The sequence below is a fragment of the Pristiophorus japonicus genome, chromosome 22, assembly GCF_044704955.1.
Source record: "Pristiophorus japonicus isolate sPriJap1 chromosome 22, sPriJap1.hap1, whole genome shotgun sequence".
In the NCBI taxonomy this organism is placed as follows: Eukaryota; Metazoa; Chordata; class Chondrichthyes; family Pristiophoridae; genus Pristiophorus; species Pristiophorus japonicus.
The window spans coordinates 40,923,051-40,937,128 of NC_091998.1; the positions used below are offsets into that span (position 1 = coordinate 40,923,051).

A 14,078-nucleotide genomic window follows, 5' to 3' on the forward strand; every position below is an offset into this window, starting at 1 on the left:
CTCTCAGACTCTATTTTTCCCCTCCTAATTAAACCCTTTGTCCTCCTCTGCTGAATTCTGAATTTCTCCCAGTCCTCAGGTTTGTCACTTTTTCTAGCCAACTTATATGCCTCTTCCTTGGATTTAACACTATCCCTAATTTCCCTTGTTAGCCACGGTTGAGCCACCTTCCTCGTTTTATTTTTACGCCAGACAGGGATGTACAATTGTTGAAGTTCACCCATGTGATCTTTACATGTCTGCCATTGCCTATCCACCGTCAACCCTTTTAGTATCATTTGGCAGTCTATCCTGGCCAATTCACGCCTCATACTATCGAAGTTATCTTTCTTTAAGTTCAGGACCCCTCGTCCTGAATTAACTGTGTCACTCTCCATCTTAATGAAGAATTCTACCATATTATGGTCACTCTTCCCCAAGGGGCCTCTCACAACAAGATTGCCAATTAATCCTCTCTCATTACACAAGACCCAGTCTAGGATGTCCTGCTGTCTCGTTGGTTCCTCGACAATTTGGTCTAGAAAACCATCCCTTATACACTCCAGGAAATCCTCCTCCACCATATTGCTACCAGTTTGGTTAGCCCAATCTAAATGTAGATTAAAGTCACCCATGATAACTGCTGTACCTTTATTGCATGCATCCCTAATTTCCTGTAGAATCATAGAATGGTTATAGCACAGAAGGAGGCCATTTGGCCATTTGAGCCCGTTACCAGCTCTCTGCAAGAGCACTTCAGCTAGTCCCACTTTCCCCGTCGCTCTGCAATTTTTTTTACCTTTGGGTAAACTCACTTTTTTTAAAGCCACGACTGAATTTGATTCATAGGTGTTAGAACTTATTGCGGACCACAAAACAAGAGTTAACTGCACTCTCAGTGGGCATAACAGGGCCAGTTCTAAAAATGGTGCAGGACCAATTGTGAATTTTAGTGCAAAGGACTTCGCTGATTGCGAGGTTGATGAAAACTTCACAGTTTAGCTTTTTTACACTATTACCAAGACATTCAGGATAGTGAATTGCAGAAAAAACATCACAGTTCTATGTATCTTATAACCTATTCTGCAACACTAGAATGCAAACATTTTAAGCTGTGAAAGATGAAAGAATATTTGCATTTAATGTGTTATGTTTTCAATTTTGCATAATTTACTTACACTGTTTCACTAATGTGATTTCCCTCTGCATCATTTGAATGAATCTGAGTTATGTTGATAAAGCTGGGAGGGTTTTTTTTAATAACATTTAATAAAATTAATTGTTTTTTGTATTAAGCTACTGCAGAAATGTCAGCAGTGATACGGTACAATCCAGAAATATCAAAGGATTATTAGAAGCAAGTTCTCTTATAATGTTTTATCATCCGCAATTTGACAAGTAAGATTTGCGCATTTGCAAAGGTGACTTTCCTGGATTGGTGGGGGGGGCGGGAAATGTGTTGGGGTGGGCGAAAGAAGTAACTATGAGTGCAATTTTACATGTCAGTTACAAGAGATCCCTTGGTACAGATGTAATTGTGTGCTACAGTGTATGACATCTTAACCTTTTGGTTCTCAGAACAAGATGAAGCACAGCCTATCCTTCAACACCATAAAGATGAAAGGTTGTCTATCAGTAAGGCTCCAACACTTTTGTCAAGCATGCATTTTATAAATGCAAATTGAACAAAAGCAATATATTTTGCCCAGTGCAGCATTCTTGAGCAACTCTCTGAGTGGAGAATGTTTGTGTGAATGTTGTTGTTTCCTGCGACGGGAATAGCTCATAATGGGATATCAAGTTTGGCTCTCCATTCGATGTCCTCCTGAGTTACTGAGTGGAGAAACGAGGTGCCTCCCGACAAAGATCTCAATGGGCAGGTTGATGTGAGATGTTCCATGGTCTGGAACTCAGGGCCACAGCCGCACTTTGGGTTGTCATTCATCTTCCATGTGTGGAGCAGGTGGCCGCATCGTCCATGCCCCGTGCGATTGAGTTGAGTGCTGTCCACTGTCTCCGAGGGAAGTCCTAACTTGCACCAAGTCTCATTCACCCATCACCCCTGCGCTCGCTGACCTACATTGGCTTCTGGTTAAGCAACTATTTCAACGCACTCTTGGCGGGCCTGCCACATTCTACCCTACGTAAACGAGAAGTGATCCAAAACTCGGCTGCCCGTGTCCTAACTCGCACCAAGTCCCACTCACCCATCATCATCATCATAGGCAGTCCCTCGGAATCGAGGAAGACTTACTTCCACTCTTAACATAAGTTCTTATGTGGCTGCACAGTCCAATACAAGAACCACAGTCTCTGTCACAGGTGGGACAGATAATCGTTGAAGGACAGGGTGGGTGGGACTGGTTTGCCGCACGCTCTTTCCACTGCCTGCGCTTGATTTCTGCATGCTCTTGGCGACGAGACTCGAAGTGCTCAGTGCCCTCCCAGATGCACTTCCTCCACTTAGGGTGGTCTTTGGCCAGGGACTCCCAGGTGTCAGTGGGGATGTTGCATTTTATCATGGAGGCTTTGAGGGTGTCCTTGTAATTGTTCCTCTGCCCACCTTTGGCTCATTTGCCATGAAGGAGTTCCGAGTAGAGCGCTTGCTTTGGGAGTCTCGTGTCTGGCATGTGAACTATGTGGCCTTCCCAGCCTAGCTGGTCAAGTGTGGTCAGTGCTTCAATGCTGGGGATGTTGGCCTGGTCGAGGACGCTAACATTGGTGTGTCTGTCCTCCCAGGGGATTTGTAGGATCCTGCGGAGACTTCGTTGGTGGTATTTCTCCAGCGGCTTGAAGTGTCTACTGTACATGGTCCATGTTTTGAACCATACAGGAGGGCGGGTATTACTACAGCCCTGTAGACCAAGAGATTGGTGACAGTTTTGAGGGCCTGGTCTTCAAACACTCTTTTCCTCAGGCAGCCAAAGGCTGCACTGGCGCACTGGAGGTTGTGTTGGATCGCGTCGTCAATGCCTGCTCTTGTTGATAGGAGGCTCCCGAGGTAAGGAAAGTGGTCCATGTTGTCCAGGGCCGCGCCGTGGATCTTGATGACTGGGGAACAGTGCTGTGCGGTGAGGACAGGTTGGTGGAGGACCTTTGTCTTACTGATGTTTAGCGTAAGGCCCATGCTTTCGTACACCTCAGTAAATACGTCGACTATGTCCTGAAGTTCAGCCTCTGTATGTGCGCAGACGCAGGCGTCTTCTGCGTACTGTAGCTCAACGATAGAGGTTGGGGTGGTCTTGGACCTGGCCTGGAGACGGCGAAGGTTGAACAGGTTCCCACTGGTTCTGTAGTTTAGTTCCACTTCAGCGGGGAGCTTGTTGACTGTGAGGTGGAGCATGGCGGCGAGGAAGATTGAGAAGAGAGTTGGGGCGATGACGCAGCCCTAATTGACCCCGGTCCAGACGTGGATTGGTAAGGATCATGGCCTTGTGGAACAGACGGAGGATGGTGACGTACTTTTGGGGGGATCCGAAATGGAGGAGGACGCTCCATAGACCCTCGCGGTTGACCCGTGACTCATCCATCACCCCCATGCTCGTTGACCTACATTGGCTCCCGGTTAAACAATGCCTCGATTTCAAAATTCTCATCCTTGTTTTTAAATCCCTCTATGGCCTCAACCCTCCCTATCTCTTTAATCTCCTCCAGCCTAACAAACCCCCGAGATGTCTGCGCTCCTTTAGTTCTGCCCTCCTGAGCATCCCTGATTATAATTGTTCAACCATTGGTGGCCGTGCCTTTTGTTCCATAGGCCCTTAGCTTTGGAATTTACTGCCTAAACCACTCCGCCTCTCTACCTCTCTCTTCTCCTTTAAAATGCTCCTGAAAACCTATCTCTTTGACCAAGCTTTTGGTCACCTACCCTAATTTCTCTTTATGCGGCTCGGTGTCAAATTTTTTATCTCATAATACTGCTGGAAAACGCCTTGGGACATTTTACTATGTTAAAGGTGCTATATGAATACAAGTTGTTGTTGTTGAGGTGGAAGCCAGGGACCTCTGCTGTTGGGTCAGTGATGAGGTGTCGGTTCTTTATGTTGCAAGCATCGCACGATTCAGTCCATCTGGATAGTGGGACAGATTTTTGTGAATATATTGGACTAAACAAAGTGAAATCCACTGAACAGGAGCCTCATAATTGACTTTTATTTTTCAACAATGCACAGAACCTGGGGCTGGCCTCGGTACACCAGTTAATTCAAAGTCGCTTTCTTCTTCAGAAAGAGATTGAATTATCCAGTAGTTTGACTGAAGCAATTTTAATAAAACAACACTGAGTGATTCTTTTCACAATTTCAACATGAAAAACAAACAATTGAAATAGTACAAACTCAATTGAAGAGTAGACTACAGATCACTGCCCAGTGAGTGTTCAGCATGAAGCGAGTATCATCATCACGACCAATTTTACAAGTCAACTTGTTGCAAACAGTTGTAATTAACCTGCTTACCTCTGCTGCCTTTATGGATTAGATTACAAGTGTTGGCATTACCAGCAGGGAAAACTGACGTGGAGAGGCTAATCAGTGCAAGAGCACAAAAAGCACAATTTTAAAATTGCTACCTTTTAATTGCAACTGCCATCAAGGTTATGGCTTGCAGCAAGGGTTATTCTCAAAATCCCTACAGCACTGCTGAAAAAATGAACAGTGTGAGCGTTTAATTCAAACAACAAGGGCAATTTGCATTTAAACACGCCTTTAATGGAGAAAAATGTCCCAAAAGTACAAAGCAAGCATTTTAAAGTATGCACATGGGTACAGTCATCCTCAGAAAATGTTTCAAAAGCGATGCGTTTTGTGTTATGATTGTAACTCTTGATTTCTGAATGTCGTGCTCTGCTCCCCTGGTACTCTTGCCCTGCCCTCAGTGAAACTGCCTCTGTGGCTGAATAAATGCACTTGGTCTCTACATAGCCAGCTGACTACCATGCCTGTTAGTGTGGGAGTGATTGTTAGCGGGAAAGAGAAGCTTGTTTACTAAAATGATGAATGCGCTATCGAACACAATGGGCGTAATTTTAAGGAGAAAGCTGGGTTGCGGACTGGGTGGGGTGGGCTCCGAGGTGGTCGGGAAACCTGAGAGGCCGGGTGTCCCATGGCTCTGCCGACTTTATCGGCAAATGGATCAGAGGTCAGGCCTTTAAATGGATCAGGGTGGTGGGAGGGAGCAAAAGGATCAGCGTTGCGGTCTGGCCCAGCAGTCTGCCCGGCCCCTGACCTGCGAGCACCATCGGAGCAGGCCAGGGAGCAGCATGGCGGCCTAGCCCAGCAGTCTGTGCGCCCCCCCAGCCTGCGAGCACCATTGGAGCAGGCTGGAGAGCAGCATGGCGGCCTAGCCCAGCAGTCTGTGCGGCCCCCGGCCTGCGAGCACCATTGGAGCAGGCTGGAGAGCAGCATGGCGGCCTAGCCCAGCAGTCTGTGCGGCCCCCGGCCTGCGAGCACCATTGGAGCAGGCCAGGGAGCAGCATGGCGGCCTAGCCCAGCAGTCTGTGCGGCCCCCGGCCTGCGAGCACCATTGGAGCAGGCCAGGGAGCAGCATGGTGGCCTAGCCCAGCAGTCTGTGCGGCCCCCGGCCTGCGAGTACCATCAGAGCAGGCCGGGGAGCGGAAGGAGCAACGTGGCGGCATACCACTCCAGGGAGCAGCACGTGCTGGAGCAGGAGAGCAACGGCAGTGAAGAGTGACATCATCAAGGTCCGGGTCGGTGATTGGAGCGTGGGCAGGTACAGCAGGAGCAGCGAGGTCAGGGCGAAGGAGCGGCGAGAGATTGTAGAGGAATGTGATCGGGGCCCAGGAGAGCTGAGAGTTCAGGCCCAGAAGAGGCGAGGGCCCAGGGGCAGCACGGGCCAGCCCACACTGCGATGTGTGTGCGCACTAGGTCCGTGCAGCAGAGCTAGTCTCCAGTCGTCCTGGTTAATCCTTGCCACTGGACCAAGACCTAGCTCGGTCAAGCCCGTGTGGTGGCTGGTGTGCAACAGTCACCCCACTTAAAAAAAAATCCACGCACAGGTATCTTCCATCTTTCAAGATTTAGTTCGGACCTGGAATTTTAGGTCCATCATTGAAACACCTGTGAACTTTTTGACGTGGAAGCAAGTCATCCTCGATTCGAGGGACTGCCTATGATGATGGGGGAGGTTGAGAGGATCGAGACCGGATGTTGCCAGGGGGGAGGTGGGGCGGAGACGATCGTGGTCGGCCATTGGGGGATCGGGGCTGGCCTCAGCATCATCGCTGTGGGGTGGGGAGGAATGCCTTTGGGGAGGGGGGGGATTGATCGGAGGACTCGTGTCGGGTATGCGATCGCGGGGGATGGGTTGGGCATGGACCCTGGATCCAGGAGGTAAGCACAAAGGCACTTAGATCCTGGGTCCAGCAGTCCCCATCTTGCTGTAACCGCCAGGTTTCACGATTTGTGTAAAACCCGTCCACATGCAGTTATAAACAAGATGGAGGTTAAAAAAGAGGCTTCCAGCCTAATTATAATATTTAAATTGATGTTCCGCCTTCCGGGAGCGGTTTGGTCACCCGTCCCCCCCGCCCCGCCTCCATTAAAACCAGAAGTGGGCGGGTTCAGGTCAGGAATCCCGTTTTAACAATTTAACTACCTCCACGCTCCAAAACCCACTCGTTTTTTTAAAGTTAAAAATCCCCCCAATGCTTCACATCATTTACCATTCTAACTACTGCCATCTCAGGTGCTGGGAAATAGAGCAGAGGGGTCAAAGAGGGACTTGGTTTTTGCTGGGTGACATTTCAGAGTTTATACCGATTTATAACTTTCTTTTCTCCAGAGCCGGAAACATGCCAGCAAGGTTCGACTTTATTACATGCTTCACCCAGTCGACGGAGGATGCCCGGCAAAGAAACTCCGATCGGAAAATGTAAGTTGTGTTATTTTTATGCAAAGTGTGGTAAAGTCATCGGCCAAGCCCGTGAAAGACGGCAGCAACTTGGAAATGATCTCTTGGGAAAGGGGAATTGTTATTACAAGAAGGAAATTTATGGCAAGTGAATTTCCTCAGAATAGGCTTCTTGGAAAATTCCCCTCAGTGCTATATGGCTCCCTGGGCTAAGCTGAGCCTGCAGCAAGTGCCATATACAGCTGCAGTTCTTTTGGAATGCAAGCTTTAAACATTAAGGGCTCGAAATTGGTTTTGGCCATTTTTGAGGCAGTGTCACCGTCTGAGTGCTGATTTTAGCGGCGGGCGTTAGGTGCAGACTCAAGCTGCCAAATTCAGTTTGTATGCCCAAAGATGAGCGAGCAGCGCTAAAAGGTGTCGTTGCACTCACCCTCGGCCGCCAACGGGGCGGGAGCTCAGGAGGCCGACTCAATTTCTCGACGGAAGGCTGCCGGCATGCGAGCTGCAAAAGCGGGGAAAGAAAACTTCTCCGACCCACGCACACACTTCCACGCTGTTGCAACTAATAAATAAAGAGAAAAACGTAAAACGTACCTTGCTCTCTGGGTGATGCCGCTGGGATCCCCAATGTTACGACTGCTTTTTGAAGGCTGTACGGATGCCTGCCCGTTAGGCCAGCGTTCAAACCAAATATCGCAGCAGCGGCATCAAGAGGGCATTGCACGCTCGTTGACGTCACCTCTTGGTGCCTCCACCATTGCCCAACTCAATTTACACAATGGCGTGGACGCTGCTCCCCTTCGACAGTAGGCCTTTGCCGCCCGTTAGGCGCCCATGGTTTGGGTGATTACAGTGATTGCATTTAACGGGCGGCATTGGCAAGCGATTTTCGGCCCCGAAGTTTGCAATTAAAGTTTAAAAGTTGGTTAGGCCATGTCATCAGAGATAAAATGGTGGCCCAGAACTTGCGGGCAGCAGTGATGCGAAGGCTATTGCCGCCGGCTCCAAATTATGCTTCGTACAAGGATCTTGCCATTCCTGTTTTGAGAACTTCAGGTTTTCCGTCCTTCAATTCAATTTACACGGACTGTAGTGGGGATCCCCTAATGCAAGCTGGTGTGACATCAATGGGCTGTCTAAGCAGCCAATCAAAATGCAGAACTTTCACAGCGAAAAAGGAAGTGAGTAAGCTCTTAAAATTCTAACTTTTTAAAACTGCTAGAGAGAGCAAAACAAAGATTGGGGCTCTCATAAGGGGAAAAGCCAAACCTGAAATAAAGTTGGAAAATGTTTTTTTTAAATTAAAACTTTTTTTGAAAAGTTTTTTAAATATTAATTTTTTATTAAATTGGACAAATTTCACATTGCACAAAAATAAAATTATTTTTTCAGGCCCTTAACATTTTTTTTGGCAGTAAAAATGCTGTTAACGCCCCAGTTACACCTAATCTCTGGGTCTAACTTTTAGTGGGGAATTTAACAGCGTACTTACTACAGAAGAGCCGAAGTTTCAGTTGCTCTGATTTGGGTGATTACACAGATTGCCGGCTCCGTGGGGGAGGGGGTGCAGTGCAGCCTGTTTTGGAGCTGTCAATGACAGACCGCAACTTCAGCATTTCCACATGCGCCTGGGCAAAAGCCCGACGTTCAGAGGCAGAATGATAGCGAACGCCATTATCAGTGTTTCACCAGTTCCCCACTGCGCATTCCTCCATTTAACAATTGGCTAACATTTCTCACAAGTCCATTTATTTGCTGCAGGGGTTTCTCATGTTCTTTGCATTATGCAAATCATGATGCAAACTAAAAGGTATTCCTAGTTTTTTGACGTGGAACCTGAAGAAAATTCAGTCTTTCTAGATTTCTTTTGCACCTATTGCATGTTTACTGGACATCGCACTAAGAACATAAGAAATAGGAGCAGGAGTAGGCCATACAGCCCCTCGAGCCTGCTCCGCCATTTAACAAGATCATGGCTGATCTGATCATGGACTCAGCTCCACTTCCCCGCCCGCTCCCCATAACCCTTTATCCCCTTATCGTTTAAGAAACTGTCTATTTCTGTCTTAAATTTATTCAATGTCCCAGCTTCCATAGCTCTCTGAGGCAGCGAATTCCACAGATTTACAACCCTCTGAGAGAAGAAATTTCTCCTCATCTCAGTTTTAAATGGGTGGCCCCTTATTCTAAGATCGTGCCCTCTAGTTCTAGTCTCTCCCACCAGTGGAAACATCCACTCTGCATCCACCTTGTCAAGCCCCCTCATAATCGTATACGTTTCGATAAGATCACCTCTCATTCTTCTGAATTCTGAATATAGGTGTCAACAAATCTTCAAAAAGAAAGATCGGTCACTGACCTGTAGCATGAAACATGCAAGCAACCACAATAGCTCTCTGACTGAGTCAGCAGTCTGTAAGCAGCTATAATTGTCTGGGTTTTCTTATTTAGAGCTTTAAAGGTAAAGACCAATTCCGCAATTAAACATCACAATCATACTCAGAGGTCTAAGATTATACATGAGCAAAGCCACTGGGATCTACCGATCTGCACTAATTTCACAATGTCACCCCAGCAATTACTGGATTTCCAATGGGTTTCTGAGCTCTCCATCTTATTAGGAATGCACACATCGCAACAGATGAACAAACAATGCTAAAATATTATTTTAAGCTCTTCTGCCATCAACCAATCCAAATTGCGGTGCATTTCCCTGTTTTACTGTTCAGCCCAAAGATGAAGGTCTCAAAATTGGCTGCGTTTGCCATTTCTTTAACCCATACAAGGTACTACAATATTTTCAGGATATTACTTTCCCAGAAACTCAACAAAAACTTCCAGACTGCTGGAAGACCCAGCAGGGTGGGTCTAGTTTTATAGTCTGTTCCCCCTCCCAAAACTAGGCTCGGCTAGACTCATGTGAGAATGGATTCATGAGACTCTCGCCTAGAAAGTTTCTCAAAGAATATTCGATCCAGATCCAGAGGTTGAACTTAAGGGTATTTTCACAACAGGTAAGATAAACTGTTCATTATAAATATGAATTTTTTCATATATATATATATATGCATTGCAAAGTCATGTGAGGAATGAGGAAGGATATCCTTGCCATAGAGGGGTGCAACGAAGGTGGGGAATTGTCCTGTGAGGAGAGATTGAGTAGACTAGGCCTATATTCTCTAGAGTTTAGACGAATGAGAGGTGATCTCATTGAAACATACAGAATTCTTACAGGGCTTGACAGAGTAGATGCAAGGAGGATATTTCCTCTGGCTGCGGAGTCTAGAACCAGGGGTCACAGTCTCAGAATAAGGGGTCGGCCACTTTGGACTGAGATGAGGAGAAATGACTTCATTCAGAGGGTGGTGAATCTTTGGAATTCTCTGTCCCAGAGGGCTGTGGAGGAGGCTCTTTCTTTGAGTATATTCAAGACAGAGAGCGATAGATTTTTTGGATATTAAGGAATCGGGGGATATGGTGATAGTGTGGGAAGGTGGAGTTGAGGTAGAAGATCAGCCATAATCTTATTGAATGGCAGAGTGAGCTCGAGGGGCCGAATGGCCTACTCCTGCTCCTATTACGTTCTTATATTCTAATGAGAGATATGAATGGAAAAAAAGGAGGCATATTGTCAATATTTGAGGAAGCTACATATGCAATATCCAATCCAACATAAGTTACATTTTCCTTGATGCTAATCGATGATGGAAATGGTGGCAACCAGGAGCCAAACGCACTTGTTGCCAGAGGTACAAAATAACAATTGGCTTCTGGAGGTTCAAACTATAACATCGTGTGGAGAGTTTCTTTGGGGCTACACAGTCCATTTTTTGTAGGGACCTGCCCACCTTTTTATTGTCATGTTCAAGCAGAGTGCTTGGCACATTGTACACAGACCGACATATATAGTCGGACACAAAGCAAATCAAGGTTGACAACAGTTAGGCCAGTTTCATCAGGTTTCACTCTGCATAGTGCTGAGCAAGGCAAAGCGAACAAAATAAGGATATCCATTTAATCTACAATCGCATCTCTTTGTTACCAGGGAAATATCTCATCAAATCTGGTTCTAGATAATAAATGGAGACAGAGAAAGCGAGCGAGAGAGAAAGACAAAGAGAATTAATAAAAGGACATGGAGTACTTAATCAGAAGCAAGAGAAGGAGAGAGATCCTTTACCACTCCAACCCAGTTACATTGTCCTCCATCCCCATGGAAATGGAAAGAGTAGGAGTAGCAGCAGCCTGCCTATAGTTTCTCGATAAATGTACTTCTTGCCCGGATTTAAAAAAACACACCTACCACACAAAGTTCAAACCTTAATTGCGCATTTAATAGAAACAAGCGGCACATTATGACGATTTTCAGGAAAAAATGACCGCTGGTATTCAACCCCAGCTACCTTCTCCAGAGTCTGTTAAACCGCTTACCGCTCAAATGTGACAGAAAGCAACGGCAATTGAATCCCCACTGACTGAATTATGCCCTTATTTTAAGAGATCAAGTTGAAATCTGTAATTGCAGTATCTTTTTAATTCCAAGCCTCCCTCAGCAGAAGCAGAAAAGAATTCTCTGTTAGCCGATATTGATGCCATGATTTGGCACAGCGCGAATTCATAAATATTTTGTCCAAGAAATGCAAAGCATCTTACCTCTTTCAACAGTTGTGTTTAGTTTTGACCTCCCACGTTCTAACCTTGAAATCATCCAAAACTCGGTGCCCATGTCCTAACTCACACCAAGTCCTCTTCACCCATCACCCATATGTTCGCTGACCTATATTGGCTCCCGGTTAAGCAACGCCTCGATTATTAAATTTTCATCCTTGTTTTCGCTCCATGGTCTCGCCCCTCCCTATCTCTGTAATCTCCTCCAGCCCCACAACCCTCCGAGATCTCTGCGCTCCGCCAATTCTGGCCTCTTGAGCAATCCCCGAATTTAATCGTTCCACCATTGGTGGCCATGCTTTAAGCTGCCAAGATCCTAAGCTCTGGAATTCCCTCCCTAAATCTCTCTGCCTCTCTACCTATCTTACATAAGAACATAAGAAATAGGAGCAGGAGTAGGCCATTTGGCCCCTCGAGCCTGCTCCGCCATTTAATACGATCATGGCTGATCTGATCATGGACTCAGCTCCACTTCCCTGCCCGCTCCCCATAACCCTTTATTCCCTTATCGTTTAAGAAACTGTCTATTTCTGACTTAAATTAAGACGTCTTTAAGACACTCCTTAAAACCTACCCGTCATCTGCTCTAGTATCTCTTTATGTGGCTTGGTGTCAAATTTTGTTTTATAAAGCTCCTGTGAAGCGCCTTGGGATGTTTCACTACGTTAAAGGCGCTATATAAATGTTGCCATTTTGATTTTTCTTTTTGGAATTTCTTTATATCGCTGAGATTTATTTCATGTCTCATAATTCTATCTTCCTCAGCAACATAAACTGCAGTGATGCAGCAAAGGGCGAGCATTCTTAACCTATAATAGGAAACCAATTACACTTACCGAAAGAATTCTGAATATTTTGGAACCAATTTCAGTCTTGTGCGAGTTGACTCATCAGTAGAGAGAAGCTCCCTTGTGACCACTGGAAATGCACACTTTCAAGCAGGGATAAATACACACTTGTGCCTTTGGCCAGTACATTTGGCCACATGGACATTTGGTTCATGTCACATACGTACTCTCTAGAACGATAGTCTGGAGTTGAAATTTGAGATAAGGGGATCGAAATTCATGCCCGCCAGCAAGCTGGTGCACACTGCGTTTTTAAACAGCTTTTACTGTCGGGTCCGATGAGGCAGTCTTTTTTTCGGAGTGGACCGGAAGCCGGTCATAATGGGGGCGGAAGTGCGGCGGTAAGTGCTGGTGAGGGGCGGAAATGGGGGGTGGGATGGTTCTCCGCCGCTGTCACTCAGCGACGGAGCGGTGGTGATGTCATCACGCGCCTGCATCAACGCTTTAAAGGGGAGAGAATCGGTGAATATTTAGGATAGGCCACTGGGCAACCGGTGAGGGTTTCAGCCGGGCCAGCACCTGTTGGCGGCCCAGCCGAATTGGGAGCACAATAGTCCGGCCGACATGGAAATTGGCCGGCAAAAATAAATAAAATGGCGGTTGCAACAGCAGTGTGGCCCTTGCCTTTAATGGCCACCGCGCAGCCAGGACTTGCAGTGAGAAGAGAAGGTACACTGACAGAGAAAGCTGTCGGGGGCACCGCTCAGCAGGGATTCGATTTTTCGAGCTGAATATGTACGGAGGTGGGCGTCCCGGCGATGCGTGCACTGATGACGCACTTACGGCAGTGACGGGGCGGAAGTGGGGACCACCAGAACCGCTCCCACCCCCCGCTTAATTTAATTTGCGGTGGCCATTTGGCCAGAAATCAGTGGCCATTGGATTCTGCCGCATGGCTGCGGCAAAAAGGCGGTAACGGGCCTTATCCGGACCCTGAATTTCGGCCCCAATGTGTCTGAATTGCAGGGATTTTCTGAAAATAGCCCTAAATTCAGAAAATCTTTTTTCAAGGAGCAAGGCTGCTCAGGGACAAGGACGGGAGCAGTTAACTACCTCCCCCTAAATAGGTGACATGTTTTTATATTGGCCCAGAATTCTCTGGGAAAATAATGGTGCGTTAAATGCACACGCCGTTAGCACGGTGTGAAACTCCCAGCAACTGGTGGCGAGGGACAGATACATCGAAAATTGCGAATCGTCACAAATTGCTGGACGATTCATTTCACTCCGCCGTTGGTCTCCTGCCTTTGTCCTGTTTAAACAAATCAAACTCGCCGCAGAAAGTTAGGGCTGGTACTTAATGATATAAGGACTACAGGTGCAGCGCCTAAAATCCGGAACCCTCGGGACCGAGGCCGTTCCGGATTCTGGGCTTTTCCGGACTTTCAATTTGTTTCTGCCGTCGTGAATCCGGAAACACCTAAGCCCAGGTTCGGGTATTTCTGGATTTCAGAACGTCAGAAGGGTGGGGGGGGATTTCCGCAAGGAGCTGTTTGGGCCGTCCAGCCCTGCAAAGGAGGCCCCGAGGTAAGGGCAGCGACGGTGAGGCGAACAGCGGCAAGGCTAGGTCCGAGGTCAGGCGGCGGCAGGGCCCTGAAGTCGGCAGGGTAGTCGGGTCCAGATTACGGAACATTTTACGGATTCATAATGACCCTGCCACCGATTGTCCCGGATTCCGGAACTCCGGATTTTCGATGCTGCACCTGTATTTTA

The 14,078-nt window shown here is 47.1% G+C and overlaps 1 protein-coding gene across 1 annotated transcript in view; it reads left to right on the top strand.

Moving 5' to 3' along the window:
• LOC139234625 (zinc finger matrin-type protein 4-like) overlaps nucleotides 1–14,078 on the top strand; it is a 248,056-nt gene that overhangs the window by 89,259 nt on the left and 144,719 nt on the right. Inside the window, exon 3 of the mRNA XM_070865312.1 lies at nucleotides 6,781–6,870. Coding sequence (XP_070721413.1) covers nucleotides 6,781–6,870 — 90 coding nt within the window. The remainder of the gene's footprint in view (nucleotides 1–6,780; nucleotides 6,871–14,078) is intronic.